The sequence below is a fragment of the Glycine soja genome, chromosome 17 (assembly GCF_004193775.1).
Source record: "Glycine soja cultivar W05 chromosome 17, ASM419377v2, whole genome shotgun sequence".
Classification (NCBI taxonomy): Eukaryota; Viridiplantae; Streptophyta; class Magnoliopsida; order Fabales; family Fabaceae; genus Glycine; species Glycine soja.
Window position 1 is genome coordinate 6,890,790 of NC_041018.1, and position 20,881 is coordinate 6,911,670.

At 33.1% G+C, this 20,881-nt stretch overlaps 2 protein-coding genes and 1 pseudogene across 2 annotated transcripts; 1 reads left to right on the top strand and 2 right to left on the bottom strand.

Annotated features, from left to right (window-relative positions):
* The first annotated feature begins 569 nt into the window (after positions 1–569).
* LOC114393521 (transcription factor MYB98-like) lies at positions 570–2,580 on the top strand. The gene is made up of 4 exons (XM_028354876.1): positions 570–845; positions 888–1,213; positions 1,366–1,492; positions 1,882–2,580. Exons 1-4 carry the CDS (start codon positions 570–572, stop codon positions 2,578–2,580), a joined length of 1,428 nt encoding a protein of 475 aa, XP_028210677.1.
* Positions 2,581–4,697: 2,117 nt separating this feature from the next.
* Positions 4,698–9,208, bottom strand: LOC114392019 (GDSL esterase/lipase At5g62930-like). Its single transcript, XM_028353058.1, has 6 exons — positions 8,806–9,208; positions 8,635–8,712; positions 7,665–7,805; positions 6,485–6,561; positions 5,537–5,701; positions 4,698–5,069 (listed from the first exon to the last, which is right to left on the bottom strand). Exons 1-6 carry the CDS (start codon positions 8,905–8,907, stop codon positions 4,889–4,891), a joined length of 744 nt encoding a protein of 247 aa, XP_028208859.1. The 5' UTR covers positions 8,908–9,208; the 3' UTR covers positions 4,698–4,888.
* A 4,415-nt stretch (positions 9,209–13,623) lies between these two features.
* On the bottom strand, positions 13,624–19,708 carry LOC114393958 (annotated as a pseudogene).
* Between the last annotated feature and the right edge of the window lie 1,173 nt (positions 19,709–20,881).

Sequence of the window (20,881 nt, forward strand, 5' to 3'; positions counted from 1 at the left end):
TCCTCCTGATTGAAGGTTATGCATTGACTGAAGTAAATGCTATTTAACCTTAGTAATTAGTAGTTTAGTACTCCTCAGAACATTCTCAAGTTAACCTCTTTTACCATAAATTGTAAAAACTTTCATGCAGGAGTTTGTCTAGTAGGTGTCTGATTGGTGTAGCTGTGTTTTTTTTTTTTAACATTTAGTTGGATTGCACATTCTCCTGCACAAGTGAAACCAATTTCATACACTATTAAAAAAATGAAGAACCAAATGTACTAATTGTTGTCAAATTCTCAATGGATGTTAGTTTGTAGCATTCGATATTCATGGACTATGGCCTTTGCCTACTACTTTATAAAATCTAGTCACAAAGCAAGGTTTGACCACGATAATGGTTAACCATGCAAATAACGTAACTGCAATAATAATATTATTATACTTGAACTGTAACTTATGGTCAAGTTTCTAGATGTGAAACAACCTTTGGCCATTTGATGCTTCATATCAATTGCCCTGTAATTAATGCATTCTCAATCTCTCTCTCCTATTAAGGAACACAAACGGAGATGGCTTGAAACGCAAAAATGTCACCCTCATCAGTTTCTGTTACTCCTCTTATGGACAATATTGAAACAAACCTCACAGAAAACTATGCCTCAGAGTCAAAGCCAATGCATTTGCAAGAAAACTACTTGAAACCAAGCATGGAAGATCAGCTTCCTTTTGGAACTCCTTCCACGCAGGGTTTCTTGCAAGATTCTCATCACATTGATCATCTTCAGTTTCACGTGAATGGCTCCTCATCATCCAATCCAATTTTTGGGGTACAAACTCCAAATTTTGATCCCTTTGATCACAATGTAACATGTGAATCTGCACCTCCTGATTTTGAAGCTTATGAGTGCAAGCTTTTTGCTGAGAGTAATGGTAGTGGACATGCTCATCTTATGGACAATTTCCAATATGTAGGTTACAGTTTGAACCTTCCTCGGACGAATCAACTGGATTTGATGGTTGCAAACCAAAGTTATGTGCCCTTTAATGCTCTTGAAACCAAGCCTTTGAATTTTGTTGTACCAGATGAAGTCTCATGCATTTCCCCACCAAATTATTATAAGAGAGTTGGTTTGAATAAAAACCTCAGGGAATCTCCAAGCACTAGGATAACATTCAAGGCTCGGAAGAAGTCCAACATAGTGAAGGGGCAATGGACATCAGATGAAGACAGGTATATAATTTGTACTTATTGGAATTTTGTTTTCAATGGCTATTTATATAATCTATCTTGTTACATAATTTTATTTTATTTTCACATATTGGAATTTTGCATATTTCTGTTGAAAGAAAACATATGTTTGCTTTGTCTGTTTCCTTTAACAGATTGTTGATTCAACTGGTCGAACAATATGGACTGAGGAAATGGTCACATATAGCTCAGGCGTTGCCTGGAAGAATAGGGAAACAATGCAGAGAACGATGGCATAACCATTTGAGGCCAGACATTAAGGTTTCTATTTATTTGTCACATAAGATATTATTTTACACTTGTCACTACCGAGTCTATATATAAAAGCACATCAATGATAAATGCGTAATCCAATTGTTGAAATCTGTTCCTCTTAACTCATAACATAAAACCATGATATGTACTTTTAATATCACGAAATAGTATATGCACAGATAATGTACTTTTAATATAACAAAAATATTTTTTACATTGTTATCTAATCACAACTCATAATAAATTTGTTGACTTTAATGATAATTACCTTAAAGATTATAGAAAAGATGATTTTTAATTGGTTTTAGTATTAAAATATCTAATAAACTCCTTAAATATATTATACTCTTTCAATTCATTGTGCCTTGTATTAAAAAAGCAAAACCATTTTGCAGAAGGACATATGGACCGAAGAAGAGGATAAGATACTGATCCAAGCTCATGCAGAGATTGGAAACAAGTGGGCTGAAATTGCAAAAAAATTGCCTGGAAGGACTGAGAACTCAATCAAAAACCATTGGAACGCAACAAAGAGAAGACAATATTCCAAAAGAAAGTGTCGTTCAAAGTACCCTAGAGGCTCTCTTCTTCAGGAATACATCAAGAGCTTGAACTTGGACAAAAATCCACCAATAGACTATCGAAAAAAATCTGATAAAAATGCCAATGCCAAGACAAACAACAACGGCAAAGCAGCAGCTCAGCCCCAGTGTGCTGATCAATTTTGTCCCAATGGCCAGATTGTGCCAAGGTATGATTTTAACGAGGTCCCAGATTTTTCTTTGGATGATAACTTGTTTGAAGAGGGGTGCAGCATTGATTCTCTGCTAGATGATATGCAAAGTGCTTCTACTGTTGATCATGAGAAAGACTTTGATGGAAAAATAATGCAATGTGCTCCTACTATGGATGGAAAACAATCTCATCATCAGGTTGGCATACAGTGTGTTCATGTTGTTGATGAACATCATCATGATCATGAGACTGAGATGGTGGCACACACGATGGGGAATGAAGTTAAGAAGGAATTTGATTTGGTGGAAATGATGTCCCACATGAATGGAAGCCATTATAGTACACACTCACCACGTTGATTTATTTCGTTGTTTCCAGTGCTGGCGTTTTTTTTCCTTCTATATAACAATGTTGCGGGGATATAGTTTTGGACTCAGTTCTCATGTTGTTAGTATTATACGTGCATAACAATGGAAGAGAAATGCAGAGATTTGCTACAATCCAGAAAAGGGAGGGAAAAGGGAATTAGTATTAACAATAATAAATTGAAATAAGTAATGAGTATTGTTATATTTTATGATAAATAAATAAAATTCCTGCTTGTACTTGAAAATTCATTTCAAGTTTTCAACCTGCATGGCCAGTGATAATATAAGATGGAATTTTTGTCAGCTTTTCTTTCACGGACTCTAAAATATTAAAACTATATGTTATATGAGATTTGATTATTTTGTTTTAGTTCAAGCATTTTCTGTTTTAGTAAAAGGGTAGCTAATTCCTCTCTTAACTTTGTGGTTTGGTGATATCTAATTATCTTCTCATTGTAACAGCACGATTCGAACATGACATCAAATATAAAAACAGTAAAAGGGTAAAATTAAATGGTAAGCCAATGGGAAAAAATGTACACGTCAGTTAATATAGATTATAGAATGTTGGTCTCGGGAGCAAATGACCTGTGTAAGGAAACATGGCTGACGGACACAGTTAAGATTGCGTTAACTCTAATTAACCTCTACTGTTGTGTTTGTTATTATAATTAATTTGTATCGTACGTTGAGATGTAAAAACTCAGTCAAACATATATACCTTTTTTTTTTTTTTGACAAAAAGAGAACTGAAAGAGCAGTGAAAAACATCCTAATCAGGTCAGCACCCCCTCCACTACCCATGCTCAACAGCCCACCAAAAATATATTAATAAGAAGAAATAACTACAAAATGCATGGGAGAATGAACCAAAGCCATGAAAAAAAACTAATTGAATCTATAACTAAAAAGACCTATTTTATTCCTAGTGAAATCAGCTGAGATGAAAGATGGGAGGAGACCCCACCACAAAAAGTCATGTGAAGAGGTACCATGAAATATTAACCTATATGCATAAGTATTACTCAGGGTAGACGTGTCCCACTACAAAACACATACTTTTTAAAATCATAATTGTACAACTTTTCCACCTATTCCAACTATACAATATAGCTTGTTAGCTAGACTATTGTGTTTGCAAAAAATATCATTTTAAGATTATTCATAATTACTAAGAAAGTCACTATATATTATTTATTTTATTACATGTTGACTCTATTAATGTTTTTTAAATCGTATGGATCAACACAAGATTTTCCAACTTAGCATGAGAGATAGGGGTGAGAATATGTCAGGTTAGGCCAGGCTTTGAAAGGCCTGATCCTAGTCTACGATGAATCTTTGAGGCCTGAGCTTGACCTATAACCTATAAAGACTTTTATTTTGATTCGATCTGGTCTTTTTAAAAGTCTGATCTAGTTTGATAGTCTTTTAAAAGAAATATAAAAGGACACATGACTCACACCTAAATTGTAATTAAAATATGATAGTTTCAAAAAAAAAATAATTATATCCAAAAAATAATATATATATATATATATATGTCAGCTTATCAGGTTTTTTAATAAATCTAAGTTTGGTCTATTTAATTTAATAGGTTTTTGAAAAAGCCTGAACCTAACTTTTTAATTAAATAGGCCAGTTCAGGCCAGGTCGTAGGCCCCTGTAGGTCGACCTGACCTATTCTCACCCCTAATGAGAGACAATTCTAGATTAATCTTTTCTTGTAAATTCCGGATTAATTAATCTGGAACGTAAAACTTTCCTTCCGCATCGAAGATTCCATAATAAAAGAAAGTGTAAGCTGAGATTTTTGGAGTACATAAAAAAGGACCTTTTCAAAATTTAATTTCATATCATGTATCGATTTAAATAAAGCCGAATCTGTTCCAGCCCAAACAGAACTCATAAGTATTTTCTTATGATTTTTTTGGGTGAATGAACTTATGAGTAATTTAATTCTATGAATTTTTTGAATACCCATCCGTGCAGGGCACGGCTACATGAAATCGCCAAGCACTCCTCGTATACAGAAATACCAGATCAAGATCACACCCAAAAAAAAACAACAACAAATAATCAAGAGTTTTATCACAACTATAGCCTCATTAAAGCATTACAACAACAATAGTTTTATTCCATTATTATATGAGATGAACTACATGAATCAGACGTCATTACAAAAAATATTCTTCACCGTGGTTTCATCAAAGCATTAAACTCGAATATAGTTCTGGAAGAAAATCTAGATCATCAAATAGAACGTGGTATAAAATTGCTAGACTAGACCAAAGCAGTGTCACAATGGGATATCACAAACATTCTGCTGGAAAGCTCTCTCAGGATGTTTGGAATCAATTTTTGAGTGGTGAGGGAAATCCATTGGCATGTTATCAGCAGAAAGCCCTGCTTCATTGAACACATTTATCACTTCTTCGTAGACTACTGCATTTCCTTCTGTTGTCAGGTGCAATCCATCCCTTACACAGCAAAACATCAATGTCAGGTGGAATCTCCCATGATTTTCAAGAAAAAGGTATTGGAGTTGATTTTACTACAGATAAAATAAGCATAAATAAAATCTTCTTAATATATTAGGAAAAAAGTATTAAATAAAAAAGTAGTAATAGTTAGAAACATCAAAAGTTTTCTATCGAAGGGTTATTTAGAATTATTCAAAATTAAATAGCCCCAAAATAGTGTCAGACACAAAATAAATCCCAAACCTAAAATTCCCCACTCCTGTTAAAATTTCAATTTTCATTTTCATATATAAATAGAAGACAGCAGTTCACGGCATCCTTAATCCATGATGCCCTTAACAAGATAACAGAATCAGATTATAACTAGACTTAGTCAAATGTAATCCATGATGCATTCAAGATTTAACAAGAAAACAGGGTCACACTTATGTCAGTCAATATTTTAAGTCCAGGTTGTAACAAACCACAAAAATTTTGTTTGCCAGCCATCGGTTTCTTGCATTTTGGACCATAGATTGATATACCACACGCCCATTTCCTTTGCTACCTCAACACAGGCATTTGCATATTGACCAGTTACTTCATTTGTTCTTTCAGGTATTTTAGTAGCATTCTCACCATATACGGATCTGCAAGACCCCAAAAAAGCATCTCAAGCATGAAGTTAACTACTATTGAATAATTAGAAGTCAATGTAAACTAACATTCTCTTGCTGTGCCAGAACATTATAGTTTCATGGACTGGCAAGCGTAATACCCAAAAAAATAACCAGGGAATACAAAAACAATAACGTGAAACAGTATGTGGCACAAGTTTCAGTACAGAAGCTTTTAGTCAGATTAGGAATAACCACACATCAATGTAGGTTTTAGCTACGGCAAAAAATTTCTTAATTAGATACTGATAATCTAGCATACTGTGAGAGCAGGTGGGTGGTATAGCAATTCAGTACAACAGTGATAACATGAATTTTAGATTTATATGACTTGAGGATAAATAATCAAATGTAGTGGATGCAATAGTGGCCCTAATAGTAGCAATTATAATTGTTGTGGTGAATGTAGCAATTATTGCATTTTTCTTTCTTTTTTTTTAATTTTTAAAAAGGACTAAACCCCCCACTTATGTCCCTGAGATTGTAAACATTGATCACTTTAGTTATTGAATGTTAAAAATGTAGTTCACATTAATCATGTTCCACTAAAGTGAGGGTTTTGTAAAATTGGGAATTAAAGAAACCTGCGCTTATAATCAGACTATAATAGGAATTTACCCAAAAAGAGAACATACAAGTCAAACAGGAGGAACAATTCTATTTGATGGTATTGGTAAGATAAGTGTCATACATAGCCAAATACATAATAGTGCAGTAAGACAGTGTCTATAAAGGAAGGCAGATTATGAATCATACCTTGCGTATGCCAGGCGTCCTTCCTCACTAAGTGGAGGTGGAGTAATAAGCACAATTACCATAGTTGGTGAGCAATCCTGAAACCAAATTATAAGTTACAATTAACAACATATATAATATAATTAATTAGCACTTAGAAGGCACATGGAAGAGCTTCTACAGAGCTTATTTGGGCTTATGAAAATGGCTAGTGACTCCTATAACCTCTTTTATTTCAACAAGTTTCAGGGTAAAATTTATGGCATAATCTCTAATGTGATAATGGATGAGTTTGTTTAAACTTAAAAAAAAAAAAAAACTTTAAAATAAGTATTTTTCATATAAGCATTTTTTTAAGAAGCAGATAGGATTTACTTATTAAAATAAGCAGAAATCCACTTTTTCTAAACAGAAGCAGTTCATATAAACACACTAAAAAACAGAAAGCTGCTTATTTTATTAAAATAAGCACTTATTTAAAAAAATAAGTTTAAACGAACTGGCCCAATAGCTTACTAAACAAGTGCTTGATTGAAGTTGTTTTCCAAACATATCCATAATGGTATAAGAGTAAAATTCATGTTATGCCCAGCTTTTTTAACAACACAAAGTACTAAAACAACCAACAGTGGGCTATTCCTTAACCCAATGCAGCAATTAACCCAAAAGCAAAACAACAAAGCTAGAAGAAATCATGTGTCTTTGAAAGAACAAGATGAAAGATCATCATCAGAATCATTCGATTAAGATTAGAGAGTAATAGCATGAAATGCTTAAAAGAAATTAAAATTCTGTTCAGTGAACATTCTAGGTAATGAAGACTGTCAAACAAAAGAAAATAATATTTTAACATCACAATATGTAATATAAAAATTCTTAAGACTCCAAAATATATTGAGCTAGTAAATCAATCTTGATATTTTTAATCTTTTTTCCAGGCCATTACAGAGCATTTAAGTCAGCATACCCCGAAGTCATTCAAAATATTAGCCTTAGAAGGTAGTACAACCAGCCATTTGCTGGAAAATATAAAACATAGTTATACTCTACCCCTATTAAAACACATCATCCTGCATCATAGGCAAATACAACCAAGGGAGCACAATTTTTGCAGATAATGCACATAAAAATTGGAGTTAAAATGTTGAACAGGTAATCCAGAAACTGGTCAAGTTAAAAATATTGAACAACAAAATGTAACCTTTAAGTGTCGAACAAATTTTCTGAGGTTCTCTTTGAATTCTTCAATAGGTACATGTTGCCTTTCACTGGTTCTTCCTAACAAAGCTGCATCATTAGCGCCAAAGAAAATTGTGGTAGCAGTAGGTGGTTTAGTTGAGTCCTGAATATGAAGCCATCCAAACAACTGTACACTAAGAACTCAAGACTAATAGAGTAATTTGCCAAAAAATAAACAAAAACCCTATATCTAGGTAAGGAAGAATTTTTTTTTTTTTTTAGGGTGAGGTGTCAGAGGCTCTGGTGATCTAAGGCCCCTTACTGTTCCAAAACTGTAAGTGTAATGTAACTGAATGAGAAGTTCAGTCAAATCACATTTGGTTTTCTAGTTTCACCATCACACTTACTGCACAAACAAATTATATTTTCAAGTAACAGATTCCAACAACTTAATTAAATTCATATGAAAATTTTTGTTCAAAGCAATGTTGGCCGTACATTCTTCAATTTTATGCACACACCCTATTGGCAACAACAAAATTATGAACTATATTTAAAAAAGCAAAGGATTTGATCTCTTGTTATACAAAAGCTTCTCTTTTTTTTTGTTAGAGAAATGTGGTAGAAGTCTACATAGAGGATTATTGTATAGGTACAAAGCGCAAACAATTCTATCTAGTTGCAACTACTCAATTAGTCTCTAGGCACCAGTGAATCTCCCTAGGCTCTAGGGAGGGTTGACCAACAAGTGGGACAAGTAACATCAGGGAGTTCAAATCCACACCCATTTGTAAGGGAACAATTTGTACCAAATCCTTAACCACTTATCTCAACCCACACTGGCTTCAAGTCATTCAAATCCTAGTCTAACATGAGTAAGACCCAATTAATTTGAAATATCATTTCATTAATTTTATTATCAAATATGAGGTTAAAAAATAGGGGCAAATGTGAATGCAGAGTAAAAAATGATTTAGGTAAGCATCGAATACCAGAGGGAAGAGATGGCCCAGTAAGAACATAGCCCACCTAGTGTTGTATCCACCATAACCACGAACAAGTACATCAGCCTGAAAATGCAAGCCATTAAATCTGAGATTCATTACTAATTAATTAGAAAATGGATCTAATGAGAGAGTGTTTGGGTGAGAAAAAAGGGTTACCCTGCGAGAATAGGCATTGGCAAGAGGAACACCCCATCCATTCTCTCGGATCGATTGCTCCGTGATGGAGTCTCCAAACAACACTATCTTTGACCTCATCATCGTGTTCGCGCCAATGCGATTCTATGTTGCACACCATTCAACACTTAAAGTCGCTGCCACCTCGTAATTCGTACATTAAATTACTGACCCAAATCCAATCACGTTTTACACGGATGGATTGTTAGTTACTCAAGATCACTGATGTTTTTTCTTTCCACCAATTTCACACCACTGTCCTACTTTACCTTTCAAGAACAGAAAAATTATAACTGATTAAAATTTTTGTTATCCCCATATTAGTCCCTGCAATTGATCTGGGTTGTAGTAAGTTTTGACTGTTAAAAGCTTAAAGCTATGTTTCAGGTTAAGGGTTTGACGGTTTGTATAATCGAACCCTAGGTTAAACAACTCTGTATTAAATGATTAAGACAATTATCTTATAAGATGTGACTTTTTTTTTGAAAAATTATAACAAATATTTTTAGAATATTAATTAGTAAATTAAAAAGATAAATATTTTCATTAAAATACCTGAAGTTATTATTTTGTTCATAATTTTTGTATGCTTTCATATAATTTTTTCAGTAAATATTTTTTCTTTCATTTTAGTTCATTAATCAATGTTTAAGAAACACATGTTAACAAGATTTTTGTTATATTACACATAAATAATTAATTCAATATTCATTATTTTGTGTATATTCCTTCTCATTGCTTATATGTTTTGTTTGATAGAGTAGAAATACGAAGAAAGGAGAAATGAAAATGATTTAGTTGTTTGGTAGAAATATAAAAAAAAAATTATGGGACCTACTTTATGTATATGTAATTTTTTTCCTATTTTTAGTTATCTCTCCTCATTTCTTTTCTAATTTTCTTTAATCAAATATCTATATTTTCACTCATCCATCTAATTTCCATTCACCTTATTTTTCTCTTCTCTACCTAACATGACAATAATAAATTATGTGTATGAGACATAGACACTAAAAAAATGTTGCACACATTGTTCATAATTTGTTGTATAAATAATATTTATCATCTTATTAATGTGTTTGATAAGTCAATCTAATTCCTTAAATCTATTTAATACACAAGCTTATGAATATATTTGATTCGATACTTTAATAATTTTAAACTTATTTTTATATAAAATATGTTTGATAAGATATTTTAATAATTTATAAGTTATTTTAATTAGCTTAATCATATATAAGTTAGTTGGAGTATTTGACCAAGCTTGATAAACTTATTTGACTATTTTATAACTTATTTTCTTGTATGCTTGTGAAAATAAACTATCTTATTAAGCTACTATCTTCTTTCCATATTTTAGGTGTTTAATTGATGCAAATTTGGACCCCCAAAATCCCTTATTGAATATCACATTAGTAGTAATAAATTAATTACAAATTCTTACTTATCTCAACTATAACAAAAACGCACTCGCACTTACACACAAAAAATATTTACAACCTAGTGAGAGAGAGATACGGTATACATAAACAGAAAGAACCCAGTGAAAGATGACAATTGACAACATTAAAAGAGTGGGTTTCAATTGCATGATCACTTGTAAGGACACTGTCAACAAATTAAAATCTGTGTTTTGCAGAAGATGGTGAAATAAATGAGAATTAAAGTGTGTACCTCGTGCTTTGTTAGACTTACTTATGACTATCTTTTGAGATACCACGATACGTTCAGTGTGACGGTGTATGAGGAGCATTTGGATATCGAATTGAATCTCTTATTTCTTTGTGCACTTGTGCTCATTGTTAACGTTCAGTGTCATAATCCAGTGTTTAGTGTCTGAACAGGCTTTTGTGAAATGCTAAGAAAATTCTCTAATGTTGGCTAAGGAAATGAATAATTGGGCATTGTAATCTTAGGATCAACTTGTTTACTTTATTAGGTCGTGTGGTTCAAGATGGATCTAGTAGAGGCCTAAGACATATACATTTCAAATATTTCCATTTTCGAGTGTTTTTTACTCTGCCTCTACCAAATGAGGCATGAAACTAATATGCCTAGGAGTGTTTTTTCGCCAGTCCCAAACCGTTATTATGCTTATTCTTCATATTTTTTTTCTTGCATATTTCCTTCCCTCTATAGGTTGAGAAAAGAAAGTAGAGGACAAGAAAACTTTGAAATGTTAATAATTTTTATTAAGAATAATAATATATAAACACTTCATTATTTTAAACACTTCACAAATATTTCTTATTTTTTTATTTCTCGCTTATTATTACATCAGAAGTTTTATCATACCGATATATTTTTTCCTCTCACTAGGTGTTGAATTACACATTGAGTGTCCATTTAAATTTTTCCTTCTATTATTTGGATAAAAGGAAAGGTTTGTTTTCTTTTTCATGTTCTTATAATTTTCATTAATTATATATACATGGTAATATGCGTAGTACACCTAATTTATACTCTTCATTTTTGCCTGTCTTTTTTCTTGTTATGCCACTGTTTTTCATGTTGAGTTCTATGTTTCTGTTTTTCATGCTTAGTACATGGTTGTAATTTTCATATTTCGTTCTTAGGTTTTGATTTGGTTGGAGTTTGCAGGTACATTTGTATCATTCTGGACTGTTCCAATTGTACCCAAAAAAAAAAGTATAATTTAAACGTGCCAGAAGTTCTAATTTTTAATAGACATTTTCCTAACTACTTTATATAAGAAAATAATCACAACGTCGTGTTCCCGCTGCATCCATATATATCACTTTCTTGAGCTCCCTATTGTACCTTCGTACTGAGCAATGATATATCATTACAATAGGATAGAACACAATTTCAGTATCTTTGATAATGGTGATAGTAGTGCGTATCAAAGACAGTGCAACGAGAGTTTGAATTCCACTAAGTTATGTTCCATATCTAACTAGATGGATCATGTCATGGGTCCTCAAGAGGGCCACGATCCCTCATCTCCTTCGTGGAAACAATCTTTTGTATCTCCATGAAAACACATCTTTTACAAAGTAGACAACCATAGTGATCATAATTCACTGTCAGAAGGCATTAAAGAAGGGGAAATTATTGTATAATTTGGGACCGTTACGTTATGTATCCATGACTTTTATCAATCTCCATGTGATTCTATTGATTCTTTCTCTTAAATTGAAAATATAACTTCGTATCACATAGAATGTACAATGAAAGATATTCAAATTTCACATTTGGTAAGAAAAATAAAATGACCTTTCGGCATGGTAGTCATTCACTCATTATCATAAAGTTGATTTATGAAATATCTATTTTAATGACAACTTAATCAAAATATAGGAACACAAACCAACCGGCACGTGGATCAATTGATGAAAAATTATTTTAGTTTAACTGGTCTTGGATTTGAATTTTATGTAGGTAATTGTATTAAATATTTGAAGAATTTTTTTTACCACCCATAATTATCCTATTTAATTCAAATAATATTGTCCGGGAAAGATAAGGTGATGTAGAAATAAAAAAAAAATAGAAGAAGAGAAGTGAGAGATAAAATCACATACATGAGTTACACCCACTAACCCAAAGATAATAATATTAAATATCGGCTAGTAGATTTGTAACGAACCTACCCCATTACTCCTTTAATTTAGCCATTAAGTTCATTGACCTCACGTGGCCATAACACAACTGCAGATACAGTTATCAATGATTATTTAAGGATATTTCGAACCATATGTGCCAACTATATGCAAACAAAAGTAGGTGCGTGTATTAACTCTTCATTTAACGTACTCTAGCCATTACTGAAAAGCAGAACGAGATGCAAGTCTGTCTACAGCTTTGAAATGCATAGAGCTTATTAAGAGAAGGGCTTAAGTTGATTATGAGTTGGATGACAGATGTAGGATCAGTGGTTCACTTGAACTACAAACTTGAAACTAATGCTGTCTACACAAGTTTTCCATCCATGAAAAAGCAAATGCCTAGCTAAAAGCACGTTTAACATATCATAGTCTTAATTTGTGGTTGCAATCATTGTCACTATGTTGAAATCAGCACTTAATCGGAGAAGCTTTATCATAAAGTAAGCTATAGTGAAAAATAAATGAATAAATGCTTGGTTGAAATTATACACAACCAATTCCCTAGGTTTCCCTTTTCACTACAATGATGAATGGGAAAACAAAAAAGTAAGTAAATTTCTTGAAGCACTTTAAAATTTAAATGTTGTCTGCAATAAATTTGATATCTACACTTGACACCTTTTTTTCATTCTAGTCCCTATTTGAAAGTACCTTACATTTTACAAATCAAGTCCTGCCATTTATTGAAATTACAACGGTGTTGAATTTGGTCTCTATACTCGAATTTGTTTTTTTATTTTAATTTTAATCCCCACATAAAAAAGAGTTGCACTTCATTTTGGTCCATCCACGTAAAAAGGCTCTACATTTTGGTCCCCACATAAAAAATACTCTTAACCCCATCATAACTTTAGTTAACAGTGGGGACCAATTTGCAATATTTTTTCATGTAAAGACTAAAATAGAGTTTTTCATGTAAGGACAAACAAAAAGTAGTGTCAAGTGTAAGGAATAAATTTATAATTAAACCATTTACATATGTTACAGAACATATGCAAGTAAATTTGGCAACAAATCAGCTGAAAAGCAAGGTTTATGATTCACAGCAGCTATGCAATGCTTTATTTAGCCAAAGACAATAACATAAATATTTATCACAATCTTTGTTTCCGAATCCCTTCATTGCTTTTTTTATATAAATAAACCTAAGACGGTTAGATTCAATACCATCTATCCATCAACTTGAAAATACCCATGCTCATTTTGTATTAAGGTATAATGTAGTCAATATGCTAAATATTGAAAGGAAGAAGAGTCAAACTCAAAGACAAAAACATCTATAAGATGACTTCTGTTACATAAATCAAGCTCAGGACCTCTAGTGCACTACTTAAAACTATTTTCATCAGACTTAAGGATACCATATTAGCTTGAAGGTAAACCATTGGAATATTGTCCCAGAAATGATGGCTGTGGACTAGTACTTTTCTTGAACTTTATCTCCTTAATGATCATGATTGATCCTAGGCTGCTTTCCCCTCTGAATTGAGTTACTCGAGAGCTGTGAATCCTTTGAGATATTTCCATAAGCAGGTATAGTGTCTCCACATGATGTTGGAGTTGAATTCCTTCATTTTTTATTGAGGCAGATCTCTCCAGGACTCCTTGTAATTATTTCGACCGGAATTTCCCCACTATTATTATTGACTGTTGTTGTCTGACTTCCTGAATCCTGTGAGGTGTATAAACATTATTAATCTGTGAACAAGAGATTCTTTGACTGATACATGTAATATAATTCTAGGCAGAATATGAATCTCTTGTGGTCTAAGCTGGCTGAGTTTGTACTCCACACAACAAAAACCCAAAGAAAGCTATTTTGCAAGTCAGAAAATGATTATGTTTGAAAAAGAAAATCAATCCATGCATAAACCTAATGGCTAATGATAAGGACTAAATTGGAGGATGTTGACATTCTCACTTTTAAATAGAACGAATTAAAAGAAAGACCTCTCATGCTAATTTGATAATGGTTCAAACTACCTACATCGAATGACAAGTTGAAACTAATAGCAGGCGTTTCCTCGTATGCTGCAGCATCTAACTCTTGAAGATGGGCTCCTTTAAAAAACTTGGGAAGGAAATATTGGCGTACTGGGATTAGAAGCATGATTAACAATGGGAATAGGACCCCAGCAATTGGTATCCAGGTTAGACCAAAGCAGAGAAGCAAGTAAGCTGTCTGGAATAAGGTAAACATGGCAACCGTTTTGAATGGCACGGTCTCAATAAAGGCTGCATGGTGTTCCTCCATCACTCTAGTAAAGAGACAAAAGAAAAAGGAATCATCGTCTTCAACATTATAAAATGTAATGATAATGCTAAAGATGAGCAAGCAAACACATGTTAATCTTAACATGGATATGTCTCGTAGGAGTCTAGGAATAAGCATAATCCCAACAGGTCAACTACTTCCCATCAATATTTTTTAGTAAAAAATATATAAATAAACAGATAGTAGAATTCTAAAAATGACAACGAATGCATGATTCTTATGCAATAAAAGTAGGAATTTGATGCAGGAAGAAATTTTTGGCTCCATATTCAAATCCATGAATCCTAGGAACCATGCAAATGATAAATTCATAACATTGACTATGAGCATAGGTATACTTGTATCTTCGACTTGGAGCAGTGAAAAGATATAGTATTCTCTCCCAAAACTGGTTTCCGGGCAAGCTTTCAATTGCCATGAAAGCAAAGTAACCCCAAAGCACTGAGGTTGGTATCTTCTTCAAGAGAGGCATAGCAGCAACACAAGCTGCAACCATCAATGCCTGCAGCAGATTGCTGAGGCGCTGTTCTTTAACTTCAACTGGCAAAAGGTCATCAACATCCTTATCTACATCGAAAACAGCCTCGTCAACAGGGGAATCAATGTATCCATGACTTGAAGCCAGTTGGATGGTGGATTCCTTCAGCTCCTTTAGCCCCTGCTTGAAGAACAATATATAGGATAAAGGAGAGAGAGATAACAAATTTCAAGTCAAATTGGAAATCATAGGATTATACTTACCAGGGCAGGTGGTATTTGGCGGGCTAATGGAGTCTGCATTTGGTCATATGCTTCTTGCATATTTCGGTATAATTGACACAGGTTCATATTTTTCTGCATGCTTTTTCGTGCAGCAGATACAAGCTTATTGCGCAAGAGCTATTCCAAACAAAACAAATAGCAATGATTGACAGTTAGCTTAGCTATAATGAAGCAACTTACAAGTTTGTCTGCATATAGAAAAACTAGTGAAATGAAATGATACTACAAGAGCAGATAATGAAAGGTAAGATAACTTTAGTTTCAATGAAACTGATAGTTACTTTTCATTAGTAGCATGCATAATCAAATCAGGATCCAAGAAGGTTATAAAACCAAAAATCTGAATGAAAGAGATGGTTAGATTCTGGTAACTCTGCCAAAAATAATTATTTATCTACCAAAAGGATTCATGATTAACAGTTGAGCCATGGAAATATTAAATGTAAGAAAATTATATTACCTGATGTTTTAGAGTAGCTAAGCTTTTAGTATGCATTGGAGATTGAGGAATCACGCCGTTGGATGGAGGGATTCCAATAAGTCCACACAGTATGGTCTGGCAAACAACATGAATAAGATTTTAAAAGGAAACTATTTGCTAGATGTCCATACACAAGGCTATCTCTTGGCATCCACTGATATTGCAAATTAATTTCCAAAATATTTCAGAGAAATAACATACCAAGAAGCCCAAGAGAAGAAGGTCATAATGATAAGATGAGGGTTTTCTTAGATTGAACTCCTTCTGCTGGGCAAGTTGTGATGCAACACTATGATCAAAGTAGTAAAGCACGGCAATCATAGTTGCCGGTATAAATGCTCCAATAATATAGATGAGAGGCACATTCAACATTTCCTGCATAAGGCAAGAAAAATAAGCAAAGAACTATGATTTTCTGGGGGGAAAGCTAGAATTTTGCTTGAGTTTAATGGCTATGCACAGTCATTGTAAAAACGTTTACACAGAAAACCAATAAAAAATCATCATTAGTATAACTTTTAAGATAGTGTTTAAAAAAATCAATAAACTTGTCATATATAGTGATTTATGATTAGATAACAGTGTAAAAATGCTTTACAATATCAATGCATAGCCTATTTTCTCAATTTGGCTTTTCCTTAAGTGGAATTATCTATCATCTACTGTGAGAATGATATCTACATTAAATAATCAGACATGCCTTAATTACAGTCCAATTTGAGTATGCACCAGGAGACCATGGATTTGGACTGAAAAGTCGCCTTGGGATTCCCCTTGGAACCTTATTGGTTGGTATATAGGACACAGCAGTCCACACAAGAATCATTAGTGGGACTCCATAATCAGCCACAAATCCCCGCAACCATCCTATAACATAATCATATTTATTAGAATTTAGAATGATAATGTCAATCAGACAAACAACTTCTACTGCAAAAACTAGTCAGCAGAAGGCAATTTTGAATTAATGCTAAAAAATGGAAATAGACTGAAGGAGCCAGCACCTAAGGACACAAAACTGGTTTATCTGAGTCATAACAAACTTAACTATATCTTGTAATGCATCAAATTCATTACTGAAACTTTACATCAGGATTCAGAAGTATAACCAATACCTGCCCCATATCGCCAAGATCTAGCCTTACGGCTTCTAAGTGCAGTAAACAGAAGGCCAAATGACAAAACCAAAGCAAACATTCCATTGCCAAACAGCCAAGAGGATTGGAGTGCAATCTGATTGGTACCTTCTCTCTGAGACTGGAGCACACCAAACTCTTCCACTAGTCCCTTTAAGAAAGAGATTGCTGACATTATTAAACAGGAGTTTTAATTTTGGTAATTGTAAATAAAGGACACCTATATATGATCCAAATATCTAATTTTCATATATTACTTCAGAAAAATTGTCCATGTTTGTTGCATACTCACCCTTATAGCCTGCTGCATAAAGAGCATTGCGATTAGCAGACCAAATAGTTCTCCTGCAAGGCGTGTGAATCTGTTGATTATGGAGCATGCCCCAAGAATGGCCAACAAGAAGAGCAACACAGCAGTCCAAACACACACCCTAAAAATCAAAAGGTGGAGAAAATTGCTTCAATTCAACAGTAATTTCCTTTAAATAAATAACCAACCACTCAAGGAAATAAAGAGATACCATCCAGTCCAAGGCAGGAATAGTTTGTGCCCCAAATCCTTTCTGTCCTTTGCAAAGTCATACAGAAATGTATACATCAGAACTGTTGGTTCGGCTACGCCTAGTATGAGGAGGGGCTGCCCTCCTAAGACTGAATGGATAATGCCACATAGTGCGGTTGATGCAAGGGTCTGCACTGCCGTTAGAGTTCCATCTATAGAATATAACCAATGACGCATTTCTCAGCCAAAACCACAAAAATTCCAAAAAGGAAGAGACTGTAAACCAGAAAAGTATTGTATTTTACCTGTATTTCTCTCTAGTTGCTCCCCAAAAGAGATAACTGGAATTGCTGAAGCAAAAAATATATATGTTGTTGGGGCAAGGATCCTATATCACACAACATCAGAATTAAAAGTTTGACAAATCTTCTTCCCAGTTTCATGAGGCAAACTTTTAATTTGTTATGCCATTTGCATTAGTTATGTATTATATTGTAATTTCTTGGAAGGGAGGTGGCTTTTGGTTCCAAACTTGAGGCAGCTTAGCCTGTTTGAATAAACTTTTCCATAAGCACTTATAAGACAAGAAAAAAAGAAGGTAAAATGAAAAGAAAAAAAAACTCCCATAACCTAAAATTAGCTTATCCATAGAATAAAATAAGCATTTGGAAAAGCTTAAAGGGAGAGCTTCTAAAAATTAGTTTAAGCATAAGTTAGTTTTAACTTATAGAAGAATTTTATTTTATTATACCATCTTATTTTCTTCTCCTATAAGTACTTATGAAGAAGTTTATCCATAGTCCGATTGAAATATCAGAATCTGCAAATTTATACCACAAACCTGATGCCTGCCCGGATTCCACTAGTCCAATCTTGTTTGTAGCACATAAGTCTTCCTTTGAGGTCATTCTTGATCCCACGTAAGGGAACAAATGTTTCTTCCATGAAGGTATTAGAATATCAAGGGATGAATACTGGTCTAAGTTTTGGTTTATAGAAAATGGAGCAGAAGATATGAGTGGAAGATGGTGAATCACTTCAAGGGAGTCTAGAGGAAAATTGTGATTAAAGTTGCTTTGTTAAAGTATCCATAACCAAACTTCGAGCAGGGAGAAGATAAATTAACCTGCATGCCTTAATCTTCCTAAATAGGAAAGCAAGAAAAAATGGATGTAGTAGCACACCAGGCCAGAAAACGAATAAAGGAATCCGGATGATGAATTCACATTTGCAATAAGAATGAAAATGTTTTGGATATGTTGTTATGAAAAACCAAAGAATGAGTTAATTTAGCAAATGAATAAAAAAACACCCGGGTAGGTGGAATTCAAGAGCATAAGAGAATTTTGTTTTCAGTTACCAAGCCAGAAAAACAAACACTCTCCTTAAGCTAAAAATGAAGAGTAGTAGAGTTCAACCATGACAAAGCCAAGATCCAAAAAAACTCTTTAACTTTCTTACCACAGAAACCTTCCATATAACCATCATTCTGAGAGAACAAACGTGAACAATCCCAACTGCAACCTTCCAGTTACAAGGCAGAATGGCACACTTGTTACATTCAAACTGAAATTTTAGTTCTAAAGGTATAGTCTTGGAGAAGAATCCAAACAAATTAACGGAAACCCATCAATGCAAGCTGCATTAGTTACAACTCAGAAACGCTTGAGACAGAACACAAACAGAGCCGTTAAATATGAAAAAGCTAGACACAGATGGGTGTATGAGGCAAGATTAACGAGATTCCATGACTGAAACCATGATGGGAATGGTTCAGAACACTTGTGACAAGTTGGACATTAAATGGAAAGAGAAATGGTATTAAGAAAGAAAAAAAAGCTTTTTCTTTTGACAAGAAAAAAAGACTGCAGTTACATTAAAGTGATGTAGTACTAATAAAGACGTGAAGAGGTTAAGGTAAATAAGATTCAGGCACGCACGCTAAGGCTGTGACTGAAAGCACTTTAGCAGAGAAAGAAGTAACAGTTTCCGAGGCAGTGAACGAGCAAAGCATGAGTAAATACGAACTATCAAGGAAGTAAGCAAAGAAACGCACGCTGCAATTTGAAGAATTTTGTGTGACATGTGAATGAGAATTGTGTTGAGCAATCTCATGCATATATAATAGTTCTGATTCCTGAATGAAAATTGAAGTGGAAGTAGCATAAGACGAATCAAAACCGTAAATGGAAGTGTGACGCAAACACCGGCACACATAAAAAAGATATTTTATTACCTAAAATAATTCGTTTATATTTTTTTATTAAAGGATGTAATATTAAATTAGATAAATAGTCAAATTAATTTGTGCACTGATTGGTTTCTCAAAGATAATAAATAAATAAATTTAATTCCTGAATTTACAAAAAGTGTCACAATATTCAATATTTGCATATTTAAAAATTATACTTATATTTTTCATTTTTCAAAAATTAATTTTTTCGTTGTGTCACATTAAGAATTTGACTATCCTATTAAATATTTACGCATTCATTTTTGGACCTACACTGACACTTTACACTGGTGGTATATTTATTTCTAAATAACTTGCTGAAATTTAATTGAAGTTACTTAAAATTTTCCAATACAGCGACAACTAAGAGAGTTTATAGCATAAGAGCATCTTCAACCTCGAACATCATTGCAGGTTCTTAACTTTTTTTTAAAATGGATGTTACCAAATCATATCAGTTTAAAGAATTTTAGTAACTTTTTCGTTTTAATGACGTAACTCTTTAAAAACTTCAAATGGGTCTCATAAATTATCACGTGTCTTTATATTTGTAGAAAAATGAGTCTTAATTATCTTTTAATAGTTAAAAACGGATTCTTATATAAAAACAGATTTCACACTGACATTTACGTCAACATCTTGTAATAGTGAACCAAGTTAGATGGGTTCTTACCTTTAAGAACTTGCCTGCGAATATAGTGGGAAATGCTGTAAGTTAGAATCAGTTATCATGATATTTAATCAATTTTAATTTTATATTAAGTTATTTATATAGATTAAAATCCAGTAGAAAGTTAGTATGTTGCTTTAAAGTTTACATTTATTAAAATTAGTTTTCATATGAGTCAAGTTAGTAAAATAGCATAAATCATGAATATTTCTAATAACATAAATATTAGAAAAAAAATAAAAAATATATATGAAAAATTAATGGAGATTAAAAGTTACTTAATTGTCATGTGACTACTTAGGGAGCTCTCTTGGAAATCTAGGGGCTCCTCACTTTGGCGTTTGATTTGAGATTCTAAGATAATGGATTA